Source organism: Spinacia oleracea, chromosome 5, assembly GCF_020520425.1.
Source record: "Spinacia oleracea cultivar Varoflay chromosome 5, BTI_SOV_V1, whole genome shotgun sequence".
Lineage (NCBI taxonomy): Eukaryota > Viridiplantae > Streptophyta > Magnoliopsida > Caryophyllales > Amaranthaceae > Spinacia > Spinacia oleracea.
The window spans coordinates 8,232,495-8,256,519 of NC_079491.1; the positions used below are offsets into that span (position 1 = coordinate 8,232,495).

Genomic DNA, 24,025 nt, shown 5'->3' on the forward strand with positions numbered 1-24,025 from the left:
CCACAAACACTAAAAATACACGGCCCCATCGGGACATTGCACAGAGCGTGGGCTGCATATTTTTGGAAAAAATACGCCAAGCCACGACCCAACCCGACAAATCACTCTAAATTTAGTAAAATTAGGCTTATGAACAATGGGCCGATCTGACCTGACACGATGACCCGTAAGCCGGACAAACAAGCAGGCTTAGTGTGAACCGGGACTCGGCTCGAAGGCCGACCAGACCCACATCCAGCTCTCCTTGTATTCACCTAAATCTTGTGTTAAATATTTAAGTATTACTTACTTCATATTTAAGGGAAAAGACGACTTAAATATCCGTAAGTACATAAGTACGAGCTAGTAGTACTTAGGCTAAAACGCTAAACGCGGTAACCTAACTTATTGAGTCATTGGCTCATTGCTCAAATTCAGATCTAAATCCTGCATCTTTCCGCTTTCCCTCACACTTTCTCTCTCCTCCTTTCTATTATCTATCTCTCCTCCAATGCTTTGCCTTTCAGCAATCCACTGATGAACAACTACTGATCACCGAACAATTTCCACTGTTTTCCTTCAATTCTTCCCCGATTTCGCACATTCAGTCTTCGATTTTACTGTCAATAAGGTTAGATTTGATCTATGTGTTTTCATATATTTGATATAATGTACAGTTTAATTACATTTCGAAATCTGATTGTATGCTTAGCTCAGAATTGCTGATAATCTTGATATGAAAATGTGTACTTGTTTGTTTATTCAGTAATTCAATCTGTTGCAATCTGATCATGTGGTTTGTAAACTAGATATTGTTGAAATTCAAGGTCTAGTTAAGTTCAATTTTGCTGTATGATGGATGTTTTTGTCCGATCTTTTGGATTTTGGCATCAAATTCGTTGTGTATTGAAGTAATTTGTGAAATTCCGTATTGAATTTAGGAACTTAATTGTCCGTCTGGTGATTTTGGTAGAATAAATTTCTTGTCAAAATGGGTGATTTTGTTGTTGGATTATGGTTTCCATTCATTCGCTTTTTGGAGGTGGTATTGATTGAGAAATGGAAATTTTAAGAGAATGTGGAGAGGGGGATTGTATTACTGTGGACTTTGTCAATTGGCATAAGATCATCTTGGAAAAATTACATACAAGTTCTTGCTCATAACTGTTAATTTATTACTGTCTACTAAATGGCTTGTTGTCAACTTCTCATAGGGGCTAGGGTAATTACCCAAATATTGAGGGACATTGGGAGTTTTATCAGTAAAATCCGAATTGATGCTATTTAGCCAAGTAGTTTAAGTTGTAGGATGGGGATTACAATCGTTGTTGTAATGAATACTCGCACCTCATATGACCTGAAGCACTTGATTGGTGGATAAAGGTGACTTCTCATGGGTTACTGATTTCACAGAACAAAAAATGTCTGCATAAGGTTGTTATGAACAGCAGCTTTATAACCAGATGGAGAAGAGGCTTGTGTAAGGAAAGGGAGAAAGCTAAGGCAACACACATCTTCCATTCTATCATCCCTCCACAAATGAGGGACATAGGGTACTAGCATAATTATCATAATAATTGCTGAAATCGTTACATATTTCAAATCAGATAAGCTGATGTGTATAACTAAATTATTAAAAGAAGCTTAGGTATGAAATAGAAAAAAAACTAGTATTTGCAGCCCCATGATGCTTCAGTTTATCCGACTCTTGATAACTGAGGATATGAGACAATTTACTAAAGATCTTTGATTATGGTTGGATCACTCTCGCCTCTCACAAGTACATGTGCAGGTAGTATCAATTTAGAACTTCACATCAGTTTTCACCCCAAAGCAAAATCTGTGATGTCTGCCTTGTAAACACTGAAGCTTTTTTCTTACAATTTCAACAGGATTACTGAGTGTTTTAGGCAAAATATACAGTTAACAATTACACCGTTTGTCATTTAATATATGGCTCTCTGACCTCTTTCCGCTGCCAGTCATACACCCCACGTCCCCAGCACAAAGAAGAGTAGAAAAACTTTTGTTTATTATGCTGGAAATTATATCACCGTAATCTTTCTATTTTGGCATCGTGGCTAGATTCAAATAGCTGAAATGCCAGTCACTTACTCAGTGTTGTAGTTGTATATTATCTTTTGTGCTACCAGAGTACCAGACTTATTGCTTTTCTGCTACATTGGAAAGACTAGAGAACAAGGATTGATTAACAGATTTGGGATAGATTGTGAGTTCATTGTAGGCTTGTAGCTAATGTGAGTTATCAAATAATGAAATGATGAAATGCGAAAGAGCTTTGGGTTTGATTGAGAAAAAGAAGAGCAAAACTTAGATCTTATGGGGAGACAAAAGAGCAGAAAGACAGTTGGTGGCTTTCAACAGAAATTGCAATGCATTGAACATAACTCGTAGCTAAGCAGAAATATACCAAATGATCATTTAGCCATTTGTAAGCAGAAACTTGAAGAAGATGAACTCATTGAAGTAAAGGAGAAATAAGTCGGAAATTGATATACTGAATAGCCTTTTGAGCTCGGTGATTATGCATGTTGTGGTTAGGAGACTTAGGACCTCCATCAAAGTAGGAACATAACTTGGTTTCTTATTTCAGGAATTGTAGATTCTATGTTCCTAGTGTACAATTTGGTTGTAGATCTCAGCTAGTAGGATATTGAGGTAAGTGCATGAGTCTATAGGTTTGGTGTTATATAGTGTGATAATCATGGTTGGGCCCCTTATTTAGACTGTTTAGAGAAAGTACGCCCATACTAAAATAATTGTTGTTCCAATCCGAAATAATCTGGGTGATGAGAGGACTACAAATAGGGCTGCCTAAATTGACACAGTTCCTCCAAGCTGTCCCCTGGCTTTAAGCTAGTCGCAAGTCAAAGGGTGAGCTACTGGTTTCTTTTTCCCCAATCAAGCAAGCCAATAATTTTAAGGGACAAGAAGGAAAGACTTGCAAAAAGGAATACTTTTAACAAGCTTCTTGCAAAATTGAAGTGAACAAGAAGAAAGATAAGATTAGGTGCTAAGAAACGTGGATATTTCTAGGAGGAGCCGAGGAGGCATGTCACATCCTATACTGACATGAGTCGGGCACGCCTTGGACATGTTTCATACACTTTCAGGTTATCCTATGATTGTGCAATTGTGCCTTGTTGGAAAATTGTAGTGTTTGTTTGGTTAACCTTCTATGGTTGGGGAAATTGAAATTCATGGGAATTTTCGAATGAGATAGTTGTTTGGTTGACAAAAAAGTGAAAATGGAGGAAATTCAACTTCCTTGGAAATTAGAAACTCCCCCACCCCCATCCCCGTCACTCAAATCGAATTAAGAAATTGGTGTTGGTCTTAATGTCAAATAGACCAACACCAATTTCTTAATTTGGTGTTGGTCTATTTCTTGTACTTTCTACTGTCTCTGATTTGGTTGGCAGCAGCTGTGAATTGATACATTTTTCTACTATCTTGGTGTTCCTGAAGAAAATAGACTACAGTGTTTGTGCAATGCATTCATATGTAATGTGTTCCCCCCATGATAAAGAAGTTAACAGCATTGTTGGATGGTTAATCTTACAGTTCACTTTTGTGTATGCCTGTAGGGTGTAGTGTGCTCTTTCAACAGTTGCCATGTGGAAGTTTAAGCCCTTTGCACATAAAGAACCAACAGGACTTGAGGGCCGCTATTTTGATATTGGTGACATTAAAGTTAATGTGAAAAATGTCATTGCCGAGGGAGGATTCTCTTGTGTTTACTTGGCTAAAGATGCCTTGGATGGATCAAAGCAGTATGCTTTAAAGCATATCATATGCAATGACCAGGAGTCAATGGACTTGGTCATGAAGGAGATTCAAGTGATGAAATCGCTCAAAGGACACCCTAATGTTGTTACTCTGTACTCTCATACTATAATGGACATGGGTAGGACTAAAGAAGCACTTCTTGTGATGGAATGTTGTGAGAAATCTCTGGTAAATGTTTTGGAAAGTAGAGGAACTGGCTACTATGATGAGAAACAAGCCTTGACCATTTTTAGGGATGTTTGCAACGCAGTCTTTGCAATGCATTGTCATTCTCCACCAATTGCCCACCGGTAATATGTTTAATAAGCATTCTTTAATATGTCTCCTCTGTTAATATGATTGGTTTTTCCTTGAGTTGTTGTTTGTTTCATTTATAAAAGAGTCTTAAATTGCAATCCTGTATTCTCTATATTTAAGTGAAGGTAAGCTTTTCTTAGCAACAAAATCTGCAGTTCTTCGAGGCAAACACCCCTACTTTAGAGGAAAAGCTCAACCAAAATAAGGGTGCCAACCAAAACAGCATAAGTTAACTACTTCATATTTATACTCCATTTCTGGTTGGTAGCTAGCTTGGCTGATGAGGCTCTCGGTTTCTACCCAAGATTTGAATTTGAAACCCTTATGTATCACATCAGATTTGTAGCTCTTTCTAGAATTTCCTTTCTCCTTCCACTCCACCCAGAGGACAAAAGGGTCTATACACACTGTTTATGCCTAGTTCACATTCTAAAACTAAGTGACTCTTGACAATATGGTGTTGTTATTATCTTCTAGATGTTTATTAATTTTGTGATGTGCTCCCACGTCTGCCATATAACTTATCAATTTACATTTCTCTGCGATTGGATAAATTATTGTTTTCCCAGTCCTCTTCAATCCTCTCAAGTCTCAACCCCCAGGGTAGGTTACGAGTAATTTCTTTTGTAGAGAATTCATGCTAGTGTCAGAAAAACAGAATAGCAGCTGGTTAGATTTGTTGTTTAATATGTCATTTCTTTTTCCATTTTAAAGTTTTTGGCTAACTGTTTACTCTTAATTATGTTATTTAGTGACTTGAAAGCAGAGAATCTTTTGCTGGGCTCTGATGGGCTATGGAAATTGTGTGACTTTGGAAGCACCTCTACCAATCACAAGCGCTTTGAGAAACCTGAAGAAATGGGCATTGAAGAAGACAACATCAGGAAGCACACGACACCTGCTTATAGAGCACCTGAGGTTGAAAGAACTTTCATACATTCATCCATTGTATTGTAATTCAAAAATTAAACATGACCTTTCCATGTTTTCTTGTCTGGAAGATGTGGGATTTGTACCGAAGAGATCTCATAAGTGAGAAAGTGGATATTTGGGTAAGTTGATCTTCCGCATGTTTGTCTACAAGCTTGAAATTGTATTTTTCGCAAACTTGTACAATTTATGACTTACGAATGAACAAGCATCTGATTCATTATTCCTTGTTTTTGCTAGGCTCTTGGTTGTTTGCTCTACCGAATTTCCTATCTCAAATCAGCATTTGATGGAGAGTCAAAGCTACAGGTTCTGAATGGAAATTACCGTATCCCAGATTTACCAAAATACAGTGCAGCTATCACTGATTTAATCCGAGACATGCTTAACTCTTCTCCAGAGTCCAGACCAGACATCACACAGGCAAGCACTTAGCTTGATTGGCCATTCATCTCCATGAACTTAGGTTAGTTTAGATCATCATTAATGATGATATAGGTATATTTTAATAGTTGCATTATTGTTATAGGTGTCCGGAGTTTAGCTTTTCTGACTGGCATTCATTATTATAGGTCTGGTTTCGTGTCAATGAGCAATTGCCTGTCGGATCACGGAAGTCATTACCTGATCGGCCACCTCATATGCGTGAAACAGCTCCTGATATCACTGAAGGTATTCAGCAGTCAGTGTCGGAGATGCATTCAAGGATTGGTGTTAACCAGATATTATGCATTCTAATATGTTAATGCTTGTCTTTGCGATTACACAAGCTCATATTATAAAATGTTGATATAATTCATTGGAGTTCTGAATTTGCTACTCTTTCTGCTGTACTAGGAAACTCCAAGGTTATGTCCAGGGCTTCAAATCTAGTGCCTCGGAGAAGCCCGCCACCTGTGCCATCATCAATTGAAACAACTAATTCGTCGACTTCAAACGCTTCCAAGGGTGGGTTTGGAGGGGGTGCTTTTTGGTCAACAGAGCACGCTAAGGATACTCTTGTCCCAGAGGAAAAAGGTGCACCGAAATTTGATGATGAATCAGTGACCTGGAAAGACGATAGAAGCCGGCCAGAAAAATTTAATTTGCCCGGTAAAGCTAGTCCTTCTGGGAGGGAAAATAGTCAGGCTAATCCAATGAAGTCCAGTAGTGCCTCAACTTTTGAAAACGAGGCTTTCAACACCTTTGTTGCTGAGTTTGACACAGCTAAACTCAGTCCAACTGACAATGGAATGAAATCAAAGGATAACTCCTTGGAATCTGAGATAGAAAGACTAAAGGAGCATTTGAAGCAAGCTAATGCAGAAAAGGCAGAGATTACTTCAAAATACGAGAAACTTACTGCAATCTGTCGATCACAGAGGCAAGAGTTACAGGAGCTGAAGCAGGCGTTGGCTGCCAGAACTCCTTCACCGAAAATGGAGTCTACAAGGAACCAACCACCCTCCACCAATAAAGCCGCAACTTCTCAGGTATCAAGTTCAACCCCCCAATAAGGACTCACCTTGATGGATTATCCCCCCTTGATAGATTTATTGCTAGCCTTGTGGTCTCTACTTCAAAATCCATTCATAAACAAATCTAAAACATATGTAGTGCTCAGTTTATCACCTTGAAAACCTAAACTTTCGACAGGATGACATACCACTTGAAAGCCATAGCATATACTTCGTATCATGTTATCACTGTTATGAATTATCTTTTGATGATTTCGTCTCTTTTTTCTATAGAGATCTAGATTATAACTAGTTGCCATTTTACTTGGTTGTCTTGCTTTGTGTACTACTGTATTACGTACAGTAACAGTTCCGGAAATTCATTCTTAGGTTTTAATTTTCTTTTGCTTGGATCATGTCAGAGAGCAAAAAGCGAAGGTACAGTGTTGGAGCTCCAACAAGGTTTGTTTGACAAAAGTACGACAAGCCCAGAATTGAAGCAATGGCAAGCGTTTCCCAATACACCGACATCTACAGCCGAGGCATCTAAATCTGTTAGGACTAAAAATGGTCACTCCAACAAGCAAGATGCTTCGGCTGGATCAACCCAAGATAGTTGGGGATTTGGTAATGACAGCTTCACTGCAGTTCCTGCTGCCAGCTCTCGGATCTCTAGATCTGGCGAAGGAAGTACTTCCCTACGTTTTGGGGATTCAAATAAGTTAGGAAGCAAGAATACAGCTTCTAAACCAGCTGGCTGGGCTGGTTTCTAACTCATTCAGGAAGGAAAGGGGAGTTATTTTGCTGTAATAATTTGTTCATATAACTTTGCAAGAGGTAAACATCGTGTTCCTCGTTGTATTTAGAGATTGTCTGAAAGCCAATTGATGATTTTACGTTGGCTGGTGACTTGGGGTTATATAAATCAATTGATGATCTCGGTGAATTTAAGGAATTTTGTAGATCTCCCAAGTTGGTATACCATTTATAAGGAAATATTGTGTTGCAATGTTCTACGTACTACAGACCTACAATATGTCATATATGAGTATATAGTAATCTCCTCTTTTTGCAGGTGTTATATTATACTACCTTCATTTTGCAATACTTGTATCTTTTATCATTTGAGCACTATTTATTTACCAACTTTGACAATATTTCTTTCACTATCATGTAAGAAAGACATTGTCAACTGATATCTTGTTAAATGTCAACTTTTTATAATTTGTACTTGTACACAAATAGAGATATTACTGTCCAAAGAAGCGTGTTGAATATTTAAAAAAAGAAATGATGCAAGTATTGTGAAACAACACGGTATTACTGTCCAAAGAAGCGTGTTGAATACGTAAAAAAAAGAAATGATGCAAGTATAGTGAAACGAGGCAGTATGATGTACAAAAGATCAATAATATATCATACCAAGTGATTTATCTGAAATCTTTTCAAAACTAATCTCGAGTTCACTTAGCCTGATTGCCTTGTTTCAGGCCCCTGTTACTATTTTTGGATGTGACTATATTTCTATTTTACTCCAATGACACCACTTATTACTACATTTCCCAGTTCCTACGACGTCTCTGACGAGTGACGACAATCACAAGTTCAATAAGTTGATAAACAGACAGTTCATATACAACCTGACATTCTGTAAGTGTTAATACTGCAAAATTAACTTAAGAAGAGAAGAAAAGAATTCAAAGGCAAGAAGCACAACATTAGTATAATGTGTGTTTATGCTTGAAACATGTATAAAACTTCGCTCGGGAAAATTCTCTCAGTACTATACTCAGCAAGTTACATTTCACTCTGGAATTACAGAAGTAACATTTTCTGAAAGCAAATATTACAGAATTTTTCAGGCTTAGGCCACTGTGTTCTCAGTCGCCCCTTCTGCTACTCCATTCGTAACACCATTGGTAACTCCATTTGCAACCCCATTAGAAACTCCGTTAGCACGATGTTGAGTTGCCAATTGACTGAAATTACCCTTCTGTTTGAACAGCTGAGAGTGGTGGTGCCGACAGTAGAGGCGGTGGTCGTGGGCTACATAATTAGAAGGGCTGATAACACATCCACCGTGACTGCACCTGAAGCACCCTTTGTGATAAGAATCGCCATCAACTGCCACCTGAAACCCAGAAAAAAAATTTACCAGAAAGTTCAATGCTTAGCAAGCCTTAAAGAGATGTAGAAACTATGATGAGTTGAGTAGAGTCTCACCTTTTCGATTGGGTAAACTGTTTTCTTGCAAGTCACACACTTCTCTTGAGTACCACCAAACATGCTTGAGAGTTTGTTACTGTTTTGACCCTGCTCAAATCATCAATGAAGAAAATATGAACTTAGTTTTGCTACCAAGTTTTTTCTTCCCCCTCCATTAAACCTTTCTAACATGTAAGATTTGAAGAAGAAGACATTTCACATAGAAGTCTGGCTAATTGCGTAACAGTTTGCATATTAATGCCCTTTTTTTTCCACTTATTTCAGGAAAATAAATTCAGATAAGACAAGTTAAGGAAAAATAAGGGTTGACGAAGTACAATTTATAATTAAAATAAGTTTTGGTAAGTTCAGATAAGATAAGTTCAGAAAAATAAGTAAAAATCAGGTGAATAGAAACGCATCTGCACTGATAGCCTAACTTGTCTAACCACAGTTTGGTCATCCAGGGTTTTTAGGATGGTTCACCCTAGTTAGTTGACTAACTAATTACACGAATTGACTTTTTCTTTCAAATAATCAATAAATCAATGTATACATGAAGAAGTAACTATGTAAGTCACTTTAACTGTGAACTTACCAGCTCGGAAGATCTGTCTCTAACAGTTCTAGGAGCAGCTGCAAAGAACAAAAACAACGAAAACTTCAATACAGATGTGAAATTGCATATGAGAAAACCATGTAGAACGAAGAATAAACCGACCTTCAAAACTTTTGTCCAAACTGCCTGTCATCTTGAAAAGCTGATCAAAGTGAGGCTTGCAATATAACACCCCTTCAAAGGAGTTATAATTGTGAAGCTGCAAAATCAGTACGAAAACTTTAATCCAAAGCTTATGAAAACAAATTTGTATTAAACAATAGTCAAGTATTGTCAAATCCAGAAGCTAGTTAACTAGTTAAGCCACTAAGCTAAAGAAATGAATTTCATATCTCAAAATCTTAAACATGATAACTAATTCCTGAAAAATGCCACTATACTAAAGCTTTTCTCAATACAACTGATAACTATGGCTCGGTTTCAGCCTGATTTTACCGAGTTTGGCTAACTTTTTCGGTCCAAAACCAGTCGAGATTTTGGTAGCATTAGTGATCATGCTCATTTGAGCTGAAATACCATTAAAAATCAATTTTTGTACTAATGAATTGAGAAAGAGTGGAACTCAGTATTCTGTTTAAGACCAGATAACTCAGACTACTTGTCAGAATTGTCACACAATTAAGAATTATTAGCAACTGCCGACAAAAGGAAATTAAGAATATATTACTAGCAAACAATTGATCTATAGTACCTAATTCATTGACAGCTCATTACTCCGTATAAACTACTCCCTCCGTCCCGAAATACTTGACCTGTTTTCTTTATCGGGTCGTCCCTTAATACTTGACCTGTTTCTAAAAATGGAAATATTCTAACAATATTATATTATTTCTCACTCCACCCCTATTAACCCACCTACCCCCTACTCCATACAAAAAATAATTAAAAATTCAATCCCTACTCTCCCCCAACCCCACCTCTTAACACACCTCCCACTAACTACATTAAAATAATACCCCACTATCAACTACTACCTATTAAATTAAATAAGTCAATTCAAGTCCCTTAAACTCTGTGTCGGTCAAACCGGGTCGAGTATTCCGGGACGGAGGGAGTAATATATAAAAAATCTCCAAATATTAAATATACATTAAAAACAGTAATTAGTAACTGATTTTGAATTTAGAAAGGGAAAATGAATCTGATAATGTAACTATAATTATTGTTTTGAGTTTTTTAACAGCAAAAACATAAGCTTATCATGATCACTAATCTTATTATTGATCCACAATCCATTTGGGAATATAAGCAAGTTCAATCTAGCTGAGAAGAAATGAAGTAACTTTAATTTCAAAATCATCTTATTCATATGATCAATATAATCATTTTAATCATCTCAATAACTCTAAGAAAAACAAAAGGCAGATGAAAAAATTATTCAAAATCAGAAAAATATATGATGATCAACATCTTTATGAGATCAACCTGGGTTTAAAAACTACAAAATTCAACAATAAACCCAATTCATGAAATAAACAATATGTCGAATTCAAAAGGATGATTCAGGTAGAATGATGCAAAGAGTAAAACCTTGAGGGTGCTCTTGCAGTGATGACATCTGAAGCAAGCTTTGTGATAAACTTTACTATCAGCTGCAAGTTGATCAACCAAATATACAGTCTTTTCACAAGCTTTGCACTTCTGTGTTGTTCCTCCAAAACTTGCCATCTTTTATCACTTTTATTTAATTTCACAAAAAACCCAGAAAATTTTAACAAGATTTTTTCTGTTTTTGATGCTTTTCTTTCTCTCTCTGAAAATTCTGTTCTTGAGGACTTTTTGTTCCTCTGCTTTTCTGTAAATATGACTTTGGGTGTGCTATACTAATAAGATTGTGACAAAGTCTGCTAGGGAGTTACAGCTCAGGAATTTTGTCACAAGACTAAACAAATTTGAAACCACTGCAAAATTTAATGCACCCTTTTTCTTTTGTCCACTTGAAGATTAGGGGTTATTTTGGTCATTTCATAGGGTGTTCTCTACCATATTTATGTGCTTTAAAGTTTCAATTTGCTAGCACATTGCAAAATAGCATTAGTAGGTGAAGTTTGTGAGATCAAACCCCACTTTGGCTTTTGGGGGTGAGGTGGTGAAGATTCCATCAAGGTGATATTGGGTAGGGTTGGTCCAAGTCATGACACAACGTAACACAAAAAAAGCACGACACAACATGACACATTATTATACGTGTGAGGCTATAGATCTGGCAAATCATACTTTTTGGACAAGCAAGACAATGCACCATCGAAGAAGTGAAATTTGGCTTAGCATGACATTGAATGGTGTCCTGTGGTCTTGACTCCCTTTTAAAGGTTAAACACAAAACTAGGGATGTCAATTCTCAATCCGATCCAGTGATTCCGATGGGTTTGTCCGACCGTTAAGAATCTGAACCGTTTAGAACCCGCGAGCAAAAATTTGAAATCAAATCCGATCCGATTATATTCAACCCGAATCCGAACCCACCCCATTAATATTGATCCGATTAAGATCCGAATCTGATAACAGACCGATCCGTGACAATCCGAATCCGTTGAATCCGAACCTAAGCGATCCAAAACCCGTTTATAATCCGATCCGTTTCAACCCGAATCCGTTCCAATTAACCCGTTTAATCCGATCCGTTTGCAATTCGTGACCCGTTTAATCCGAACCGTTTCCTCCCGTAACCCGTTTAATCCGAACCAATTTCAACTTGAACCCGTTTAACCCAAAACTGTTCACGTCTTGTAAGAAAACATTAATTATGACGCACTCACGCACTACCAATTAAGTGTATGAGTATTAGTTGTTTGTACTTTATGTCTCCCTTCTATACTCCGCTCAAATGAAATTTGTAATTGATGTATTTTGTTATGTAAATATTTGTAAAAAACTATCTGATAGTAAATTGTCAAACAAGTTGTCACGTCACTCACCTTCTATCCATAAGTTATTATTAGTTTGTTAAAGTAATCACATGTGGACGTTATACTTTTTAATTCGTTATAAATTATATATACTCGTTAACTATTACTTTACTGGTTCATTAATAAATGCTTCGTTAATACGATGTAATAAACTTTATTAGTTATTAGTTCATCGTTATTGATTACTAGTATTAAACTAAGTTATATACAATATACTCAGTAAATTATATTACGAATCTTAAATTCTTAATACTTTTAAAAGCTAGTTATCGTTTCCGTCTCCTAATTAAGTCATTGATATTATACGGAGTAATTATATATTTGCAACAGAATGGACCAGACTCGGATTCCACCACGCTAGTGATTAACCCAATCCGATAATAACCCGAACCGATATGAACACGAATCCGATGTAACCCGACTAAATCCGTTTCAATCCGACCCATGTTAGTCCGCTACCCGATTAATCCGATCTGATATGAATCTGACCTGATATTAGTTTGATTTGATATGAACCCGAACCCGTTATAGTCTGGCTAAACCCGTTGACAATCCTTCAAGTTCCAATCCGATCCGATGCAACCCAACCCAACTACAATCCGCCCCGTTTACAACCCGATCCGATGTGATATTAACTAGTGCATAAAAAATTCAAACTGATTCGATCCTTTAAGTTTTAAATCTGGTCCGATCCGACCCGTTAACCAACCCGAATCCGATGAGTCCGACCCAAACCTGATCCGTTAATCCAATTTGACACCCCTACCCAAAACGTATCAAGACGGTCAGGTTGTGTCAACCATCTTTAGGATCCCTTTCCCCACTCTTCCAATATGCCTTACTCATGAGAAATAAAGTGGTATTACCTCAATACTATAGAGCCCTACTCTTACCAATCGAGACAAAAATAACCCAAAAACAAAGTGCTAGTTTTGTTAATTAGAATGGAAACTTCACTCTAAGAATGGAAAGGATAATGAAAACTTGGAATTCCAAATATAACCTTCTATTATTTTGGACACACATAAGGAAAGGTATCATAAATCATAATCATTCATCATCATACCCCCATTTGCTAGACAAAAAAGCAATACATAGTACTACTAAACAAAAATGATAATTTGTTTAATAAGTAATTGTTAAGATATGTTAAGATATTAGATATTATTCTGTGAATATTCTGTAGAGTCCTAACTATGGTAAGTTACTTAATGTGTACCTAGGGTTTAGGTAACTGGGTTGTACTATATATACGTGTGTTATTAATGAGAATAATACGAGATTACACAATATTTGACATGGTATCAAGAGCCTAGGTTAAAAACCCTAGATATTTTTTTTCCGCACGAGTTTGAGAGAGTTTGAGAACAGCGAATTCCTTCGCTTGTTGAGTACTGCGTTCTGAGGAGTTACAAATCCCTAGGGCATAACAATGGGTAATGACGAGGAGCCACCACAAAAGACAATCGCCGCCGCCGTCGATCTGGACTACTATCTTGGGTCAGGTGACGGCCCCGGTATTGTCATCACCCCTGTAAAACTTCGAGGAGCGTCGAACTACGATGAGTGGGCCAAAGCGGTTCGTCGCTCGATGATTTCAAAATTCAAATTTGGTTTTCTTGATGGGTCTGTGAAGGAGCCCATTACGGACGAGACGAAGATGAAACATTGGATTGCGGTCAATTCGATGGTGGTGTCTTGGATCACAAACACCATTGACGAGAGTTTGCGTTCGAATCTGGAGGACTTTGATATTGCTCACGAGTTGTGGAGTCATTTGAGGACGCGGTACTGCGTCGTGTCGGGCACCAGGGTCTGCCATATTAAGATGGCTCTAAGTGGTTGCAAGCAGGGCACGTCTGAGGGCGTCATGGAGTACTATGGCCGCTTGTCGAAGGTATGGAAGGAGTACGTACAGTATGCACGAGTTCCCAGGTGTGTATGTGCGGGTTGTACGTGTAATATAGCGAAGCAGGTGGGGGACATTCACGATGAAGATCGTCTGCACTATTTCCTAATCGGCCTGGATGATCACTATGAAGCCATTCGTGCACAACTGTTAGCACGATCGCCGTTGCCAGGACTCGACGAGGCGTACCAGACGGTTATGAATACCGAGACCATGCGCGCCAAGGCTGCGAGAGGTCCGGAGAGTGTCATGGCGTTCAAGGTCGAGACTAAGGCTCGGTCGAGGTCGGGTGATGTCAGTGGCAGATTTTGTGGTCATTGCAACCGTGAGGGTCATGAGGAAGAAACTTGTTATCAGCTGATTGGATTTCCTGAATGGTGGGATGAGAAGAAACGAGGTGGACGAGGGCCTGGTCGAGGAGGCAGGACGTCGATTAGAGGAGGCAGAGTAGCTCGTGGGGCAGCGTCGTCGACCAGTGGTGTCGCTCGTGCCAATGCCGTGAGCAATGCCACAGGAGGGGCGACAACCACTGTGACGAGTGGAGAAGGATCGCAGGGTGCAGTGACGACAACCAATCATGAGCTTGTTGGGGTGACGAAGGAGCAAGTCCAGCAAATAGTTGACATCTTGTCACGACCTTCAAACAAGTTGCAAGGTAATCTTGATTTACGATGGATTGTTGACAGTGGGGCATCACGTCATGTGACGGGTGATATTTCAATCCTGAGAAATATCAAGACATCAAGAAATCAACAGGTTGTGTTGCCGGACGGTCAACCTGCAAATTCAAACCAATATGGTTCGGTGGTCTTGGAGGATGGTTTCGTCCTCGATAATGTTCTATTTGTGCCTAAATTGAACTGCAATTTAATTTCTGTAACTCAATTAAGTGACGAATTACATTGTGCTGCTCAATTTACTAACAAAATGTGTGTTCTTCAGGACCGCTCGACGAGGATGGTGATTGGCGTAGGTGATCGACAGGAAGGACTATATTTTTTCCGTGGGGCTCCAAAGGTTCGTGTGCTAGCAGTGGAGTATGTGGTCGACTTGTGGCATCAACGGATGGGGCATCCGTCGGAAAAAGTGTTGCAGTTACTTCCTCATGTGAGTCATAAGATTAGGAAGAATAAAACAATTTGTGATGTATGTCCGCGGGCGAGACAATGTAGGGAGAGTTTTCCAGTTAGTGTTAGTCGTGCTAGTCGCACATTTGAATTGGTTCATCTTGATTTATGGGGACCCTACAAGACTCCCTCGTCTTGTGGGGCAAAGTATTTTTTTACCATTGTTGACGATTATTCTAGAGGTGTGTGGATTTATTTACTGAGTAATAAAATGGAAGTTGCATCGACATTTCTTAATTTTGTTGCCATGATTAAGTGTCAGTTTAATAGATCCCTTCGAGTAGTACGCAGTGATAATGGTACTGAATTCAATTGCTTACAAAATTATTTTCGTCAACATGGGATTCTGTTTGAGTCGTCGTGTGTTGGGACGCCTCAACAAAATGGGAGAGTCGAGAGAAAACACCAACATATTTTGAATGTTGGGAGGGCGTTACGTTTTCAAGGAAATCTTCCAATAAAATTTTGGGGGGAATGTATTTTGGCCGCCTGTTACTTGATAAACCGTACACCTACCCCGATCCTTGACAATAAAACACCTTATGAGATGTTGTTTGGTAAACCACCATCGTATGTGCCTATCCGTGTGTTTGGGTGTCTGTGTTATGCATATAATCTCCGGTGTAAAGGGGATAAGTTTGAGTCTCGGAGTCGCCGATGTGTGTTTTTGGGTTATCCGTTTGGCAGGAAGGGATGGCAACTTTATGATCTAGAGACACATGAGTTCTTCGTCTCACGGGATGTCAAGTTTCATGAAGGGACGTTTCCTTTTGTAGATAAATCGGATGTGTTGCCACTGGTGCATGATGGTCATGGGGGGCTTGACCATTGGAGTTTGGATGAGAGTGGGACTACGGGTCCTGAGACCGTGTCGTCGCCTGCAGGTGATACTGCTGGGGTGTCGTCGCCTACAGGTGATACTGAGGGAGTGTTGTCGCATCCGGGAGCTGATGAGGGGGTGTCATTGACCAGTGGCGACGACAGGGGAGTGTCGTCGCCTGTGAGGGAGGAACAACAACATGAAACACCTAGTCGAGTGGATTCAGACGTCGTCTCCTCACAGACAGGTGTAGAGGAGACGACGGGTAGTGACGAGAGTGAGACAAGGCAGTGTGTGGAGGATACGGAGTTAGGAAGGGGGAAGCGTGCGAAGTTTCCGTCGTCAAAGCTGAAAGACTGTGTGATACATACAATACGGGAAAAATATAGTACTTCCGACAAAACACCTACGGCGTCATCACTCTCAGGTACTCCTTATCCTATCACATATTTTGTTAATTATGAGCGTTTTTCGTCAAAGCACAGGCATTATATAGCAGCATTGCAAGAAGGGCAAGTTCCTAAGAGTTTTAAACAAGCGATGCAGCATGAGGGGTGGCGTCAGGCAATGGCTGCTGAAATCGACGCGTTGGAGGAACAAGGGACATGGACGTTGGAAGATTTACCGGAAGGGAAGAAAGCACTGGGGAGTAAATGGGTGTATACTGAGAAGCGTGATGAGGATGGGAATTTGTTGAGACTGAAGGCTCGATTGGTATGTTTAGGGAATCATCAGGAGGAAGGGTTGGATTATAATGAGACATTTGCTCCCGTCGCGAAGATGGCGACAGTTCGAACTTTCCTAGCTGTCGCAGCTGTCAAACAGTGGGACGTGCATCAGATGGACGTCCACAATGCGTTCTTGCACGGTGACTTGGAGGAAGAGATCTATATGAAGATTCCTCCTGGATTCCAGAAGAATCACTTTGACAAAGTGTGTCGAATGAGAAAGTCGTTGTATGGGTTGAAACAAGCACCTAGATGTTGGTTCCAGAAGTTGTCGACGGCATTGACGCACTATGGATTTCGACAGTCGCTGTCCGATTATTCGCTCTTTACTCTGTCTAAAGGTACGTTGCAGCTGAGTGTGCTCATTTATGTGGACGACATGATTATCGCAGGCAATAACAAGTGTGCGCTTGAGAGTTTTAAGGCATACTTGAAGGAGTGTTTTAAAATGAAAGACCTCGGGGCTCTGAAGTACTTCCTTGGGTTAGAGGTGGCACGAAGTAGTCAAGGGTTCTATGTATGTCAGAGAAAATATGCCCTCGACATCATCTCAGAGGCCGGATTGTTGGGAGCAAAGCCTGTGGACTTTCCCATGGAACAGAATCATAGGTTGGCATTGGCAGACGGGCCAGACCTGTTGGACGGTGAGCAGTATAGGCGTCTGATCGGACGTCTGGTTTATTTGGCTGTCACGCGACCAGACGTTGCCTACTCTGTACATGTCCTATCTCAATTTATGCAAGCACCAAAGGAGGCACATTGGGAAGCAGCTTTGCGAGTAGTGAGATATTTGAAGAAGTGTCCGGGTCAAGGTATACTACTTCGGTCGGACAGTGCGTTGCAGTTGGAGGGGTGGTGCGACTCGGATTGGGCAGGGTGTCCAATGACGCGTCGGTCGGTGACTGGATGGTTTGTGTCACTTGGTATGTCGCCAGTTTCTTGGAAGACCAAGAAACAGCATACTGTTTCTCGGTCGTCTGCTGAGGCAGAATATCGATCGATGGCAGCTCTGACGTGTGAGTTGAAGTGGTTGAAACAACTACTACGCGACTTGGGGGTGACACACGACCAAGGCATGAGGATGTATTGCGACAGTCAGTCTGCGTTGCATATTGCACAGAATCCGGTGTTCCATGAAAGGACAAAACACATCGAGTCAGATTGTCATTTCATTCGAGATGCAATCAAGGAAGGGATCATTAGTCCGTCGTACGTGTCGACGAAGGTTCAGTTAGCAGATATCTTCACCAAAGCGTTGGGGAAGGCGCAATTCGAGTTTTTTTTGAACAAGATGGGCATTCGAGATCTACATGCTCCACCTTGAGGGGGGATGTTAAGATATGTTAAGATATTAGATATTATTCTGTGAATATTCTGTAGAGTCCTAACTATGGTAAGTTACTTAATGTGTACCTAGGGTTTAGGTAACTGGGTTGTACTATATATACGTGTGTTATTAATGAGAATAATACGAGATTACACAATATTTGACAGTAATGATAGTAATGAAATTTATATTTAAATTTGAAATTGACGTATATGTTTGTGATCATTGAAACTTAACCCTATTCAGTTTAGGGGTGATGATAAAGGTCGTAAATTGCGACAACATTTAGTTGTCGCAATCTTACGTGTTGGAGTTTAATTGGTACATGTATGCGCCATGTAGGCTATGCGTCATCATGATATTTTTACTATCAATGCAATATATTTACTATGAAATTATGTAAATACGGTAATCAATATAAAGAAGGAAACAAATTAGAATATTAAGATTTTCCTACCTTTTTTTGAAACATGTATAATAGAATATATTAGTTAAATATTTTAATTTCCTATTTAAATCGCGACACATAAGCATGCCATGTCATCATTGTAACACGGGTTAAAGGTCGCATGTTGCGACCTTTATCATTTTCGTTCAGATTATACACACGAAAAGCATGATCGATCTACATTGAAAACAATAAACGATTCGATCATATTTTAAAAAATAACAATTAATTAAAAGGAATTATATTTTGAATCCGATGTAGTATAAGTACGTGTATGTTGTAATTGCATAACATGATTAACATCAACATTATAGTAAATTGATTGATTTATAGAAAGAAAGAGTGGTGGTATTACCCACAGATTTGAAGCCAGGCGTTTTTATGTCTCCTCGAAGACATGATGTGATGTAAGAGGCGTGTATTATACTTAATCATCAATTAATCATAGTAATTAGTGCATCATTTTCTGAGTTAGCTATACTTATTAAATAGCTATACTTATAATAAGACTCGAACTAGGGTGTGCACATACGGGTTCGGTTACCCGTTAGAAATTTATTTCGGGTACCCATTAGTTTCAGTTTTCAAGAATGCCGACCCTAAACCGTATCCACAAGTATCGGTACCCGCTTTTTCGAATATCGGGTTTTTTCGGTCGGTTCGGTCGAGTAATAGTTCACATTATTTTGTTAGAACTTCCTGTGAAAACTGTAATCATGTAGAGTTGTTGAAGATAAAAAAAACCACCTATAAACATGTTTATGAACTCTAAATATCTGATTCATACGACACAAAGGTTAACAAAATAAGAACAAAATAATACAGAAAGTTAGCAACGTAGCAACTAGAGCAAAATTATCCAGCTTTAATAGATCACCATATGCATAATCCAACATCAACAAGACCATTAATTAATTTCCAACATTCTTAACAACAAGAACAATACACCAATCCAACGAACATCATGTTAATTTCGGTCGGTTAGGTTAGCCGTTTTTCGGGTCGGTTACCCGCATTTTCGGTTCGGATTTTTTTAAAATGCAAAAACCCCAACCCTAACACTATTATTTCGGTTCGATTTTCCACTTTTTCGGATCGGTTTTTTCGATTTTCGGGTTCGATTTCGGTTTTCCGGATTTTTTACACAGCCCTAACTTGAACACAATAATGTCGACTAGTTGAAGGTAGATATTTATGTAAATTGAAGTTATTGTGATTGAAATTAATGTTTTGACAAATTTAATGCGAAGTACGTGGTATGGTACGTAACTACGTATGCAGTATGAATCTTGTTAAAGTACAATAAATCTTGCAAGTCTTGATACCAAAGATATTAGATATCGATATGAAAGTAACAGATTTTAATTTGGCTACGATCAGAATTTCCTAACAACTTGGTACGAAGTCCTAACTCCCAAGGTGTTTGCAAAAGGTATAATAAAATTAGAATTTATTCATCTTAATAGAATAGAAAATGACATATAACGAAAAGTGGATGAATAAAAAGTAACATACTAACATTATGAGGGACTTGATTGTGTGTATTTAATTTTAGAGTTGCCTTATTTCATTGCTATAGAAAAGGAAATAGATCTATCAATCATTCAATTGGCTTATTTGAAAACTCAAGTTTGAAATGTGGATCCAAATTTCACGACTTCAGTTTGTTTTATGCTATAAAAAATTTGTTTGTCAGACAACCACCGGTGGAAATGTGTTCATCCGTTGGTCTTTTAACCCTATTTACGACGCAACTGGCAGCGACACAAATGACTTTAGCAACAAATTCCATCACTTTTGCAAATTCAGCGTCGCAAATGAACACTTTTCAACTAGTGAACCAGACGACTTCCAAATTCCACAACTGCATCGGGGAATGCATCTTCTTGATGGCCTGGTTAGGCCTGGCCCCCTGGACGAAAATTTCCGCAGAGTATTTTTAATTCTGATTCCCCCTAAAATTTTAATATAATTGTATAAATTATATACCATTTTACTTAATTTTTCTATCAGCCACCCGTAAAACTATTTAATACCCATTACCCGCCAGTCCGCCACTCCTATGGAGTACATGAAAACATCGTAGGAGCGGCTTGCCACGTTTGATTTTACTTATTATTCGTTCCTTAGACAATACGTCAATATTTTGTACTCATAGAATTTGAATTTAGTTTAGTGGTTTTATACGATGAAGACACACGAGTCGAGTAGGAGTAAGACAGTGCATGGATTTGAATAATTCTAAGTACAAATCAGATCCGCCATCATCATCGTTCACAAATACTCCACTCTCGACGCTCCCTCCTTTTGTCATCGTTTTAATTTGAAAATTGCGACCATCTTCTAGGCCCCAATATATGAAAAAAAAATAAAAAAAATATGCAAATGATGTTTTTAGTGAATTAGGTACGAAAAGAGGGGGCGCACGTGCCGGGTCGCATAGGTCCACGTGTTGGGCCCCTCGTGTTCCGCGGGCCGTGTCTAGAACAATCATAGTCATGTCATATCGGGTTGCTCATAAATGATACTCATGCACAACCCATCCCACGTACCGTATTAAAAAGATTTTCTTACTAAATTAGAGATTTTTTTTGTTATTTGCATAAAAATAAGCTTGCCGACTTTAGACAAATTAATTTGTTTTTTAGGGAATATATTTAAATAAAATAAGATAATTAAACATAACAAAGCCTAACAAATAACAATGCATATTGGCATATTATATTGCATTTGAAATTAATTAATCAAGTTTTTGAAAATTGAAAGAACAAGATGGATCCAATGTCACAATGTGAGAGAATTGTGATATTCCTATGTAGACATACACTTCCTTTGTTTCTCAATTATTTACAATAAATTTTTCAGATACTTTGTAAAAAATAATTAGGCTTATCATGTTCTACCTTTAAAGCAGATGTGCAATAGTTCGGATTACAGTTGTTAATTTTTCCTAGAATATTAATTTCACATTGTTTTTTTAAATCAGTACACGGCAAATCTTATATGGAAAGTTGGAAACCCATACCTCATAAAGTAATCTTATATTGAAAGTTTGAAACCCATACCTCATAAAGTAATAATAGAGTCGAGTTTTTCATTCGGGGTTGTTCAGATTGAGAGAAAGTATTTTCGGATATCTGATATGTGCTTGCAAATGCATATCATAGCAAAAGACAAAGTAGGAAAAAAGACAAAAAAGAAAATGGTACTTTTTTTTGCCAGAATGATACTCCCTCTGTCTCTTTTTTTTTTTTTTACGTTTGACATTTTTCACGCGTTTTAACGATTAATTAATTTGCATCGAGATTCCTCTATTTTTTTATTTAAACAAGATAAATTACGTTTATTTATAATGTTTTCACTTTTATCAAAATTCTGATATTGGAAAATGAGAAAAAATTTAATGTTCCAAGGGAAAAGTGTGAGAGATTAAATGATCCAATGAATTTAATTGGTTAAATTAATAATTGGACACAAATTTTGATAGAATATTAAGTCATTTATGTGATAATATAAAAGGAAATGTAAAGAACATTTTGAAATACCCAAAAAGGAAAACGTAAAGAACAAAAAGAGACGGAGGGAGTACTTTTTTAATACTATGAACTATCAATTTGGCCCGTGCAATACACGAGATCATTTTATAAAGTGTTAAAATAATTTACATTGCCCGACATACGACAACTTTTAGGTATTATGAACTTTTAAATTATTTATGTAAATTCGTAAATTTTGTTTATTACTTTCACCCGTAAAACTGTTAAATAAATAACATTTAAGGTTATTACTAAATTGATCTAACTAATATTTAAAGGAAACAATCAACAACTTCGTCCTCTAGATTTTTAATAAAACTCTACATGGTAGAGTTGTATATAAACCGTACATTTTAAAATCAATGGCTCATATTGATGAGAAAAAATAAGGGGAGTTTTGGAAAGATAATATATGAACCATTGATTTTTTATTCAATGGTTGATATCCTCAAACTCTACCTTGTAAAGTTATTTTAAAACTCTAGAGGATCCAAAACCATATAATATCTATGACAAAATAAATGATTATTAAAATAATCATAAACATTGACGAAAATTGAGATTTGGTCATAGAAAATTAAAGAAGATAGATGTGATGTGACACATAACATAAAACCCACACACACCTCGAGAAAATGTATGATGATAATTTTTTTTGTGTGGAAAATGAAGATTATATAGAGTTGATGGTGTGGTGATATAATGAAATGGTTGGTAGTTCAATTTATTTATAAGGAGTGCAAGGAAGATGATAGGTGATGGTTTATTTTGATGAGATATTTAGTTTTCTCTTTTTTTGTAGTTAAGAATTTAAAAAGACTATTAACTTATACAAAGTAAATATTAATGTTTATTGTTTATTGTTATTGTTATGGAATATTAGTTGATTAATATAATTTAAGTTAGTTTCTAGGAGTTAAGGCAACGTTTAGGGTCTAAGTTTTTAGTTTTTTCACCTTTTGGGGTCTAAGTTTTTTTTCTTTCACCTTTTGGGGTCTAGCTTTTGTTTTCAAGTTAACCCTTAACTCATACTTCAAATAAAAACTATAAAATTTTATTTTAATTGACAAAAAAGTCAAATACTAAATATAATATTTAGAACACAATTTAACAGTCAATTCTCCTCAAAAGAGAAATAAAAATATAAAGAAAATTTCTCTCTATAATAATTGCTCTTCTCTCACTCTATTGCTTACCTCTTTCCTTGTCGGAAATTTAGGAGCTCTCCTAATCAGGGTTTTCACGTCGTGAAGTATTTTTGTCTGCGAGTACTGTTTTTTTCGTGAATTTCCTTGTTCGAATTAGGTTATATTTTTGTGTATTATCTATTTCAATTCGTATTATATTATATTCATTACTTTATTGCTAATAACAAAAAAAATTCCAGATAATGCATTAACAATATTCATATAAATTTAGTGAAGATTTTATTTAGTTTGGAGGCTATTCATACAATCAAAAAATTCCAATAGAAAAAAGTGAAATAGTTTTTAATCATAATTTTAAACAATATATTTTTTTCTTTTTACTTTTGTATATTTTAGTCAAACATATGAATGAACAATATTAATCCAAAAAAAAATTGGACAAGATATAATGGGTTTACGTTTTTAGTCAAGTATCTATATTTTTAAGTGTCAACTAGTTAAATTTGGCTGGAAAATACATACTATATGCACCCAAGCGGTGAAAAAAAGAAAGTTGAAACCCAAGCGGTGATCGAAAAACTTAATAACTTAGATCTCATGTGCTTTCTTAACTTCGAAAAAAAATACTCGCCGGAAAAGAATTCGCGACGTGAAAACTTTGATAAGGAGAGCTCCTAAATTTCGACAGGGGAAGAGGTACAATGGAGTGCGAGAAGAACAATTTTTTAGAGAGTTTTTTTCTTTATATTTTCATTTCATTTTTGAGGGGAATTGACTGTTAAATTGTGATTTAAAAA

At 37.4% G+C, this 24,025-nt stretch overlaps 2 protein-coding genes across 2 annotated transcripts; one reads left to right on the forward strand and one right to left on the reverse strand.

Moving 5' to 3' along the window:
• Positions 1-372: 372 nt before the first annotated feature.
• Positions 373-7,557, forward strand: LOC110788115 (uncharacterized). Its single transcript, XM_021992756.2, has 8 exons — positions 373-610; positions 3,588-4,079; positions 4,839-5,004; positions 5,088-5,138; positions 5,257-5,439; positions 5,589-5,688; positions 5,854-6,488; positions 6,875-7,557. The coding sequence occupies exons 2-8, from the start codon at positions 3,616-3,618 to the stop codon at positions 7,223-7,225; spliced, it is 1,950 nt and encodes a 649-aa protein (XP_021848448.1). The 5' UTR covers positions 373-610; positions 3,588-3,615; the 3' UTR covers positions 7,226-7,557.
• A 591-nt stretch (positions 7,558-8,148) lies between these two features.
• LOC110788114 (LIM domain-containing protein WLIM1) lies at positions 8,149-11,189 on the reverse strand. The gene is made up of 5 exons (XM_021992755.2): positions 10,807-11,189; positions 9,379-9,475; positions 9,256-9,293; positions 8,676-8,765; positions 8,149-8,583 (listed from the first exon to the last, which is right to left on the reverse strand). Exons 1-5 carry the CDS (start codon positions 10,942-10,944, stop codon positions 8,317-8,319), a joined length of 630 nt encoding a protein of 209 aa, XP_021848447.2. The 5' UTR covers positions 10,945-11,189; the 3' UTR covers positions 8,149-8,316.
• Positions 11,190-24,025: the final 12,836 nt, after the last annotated feature.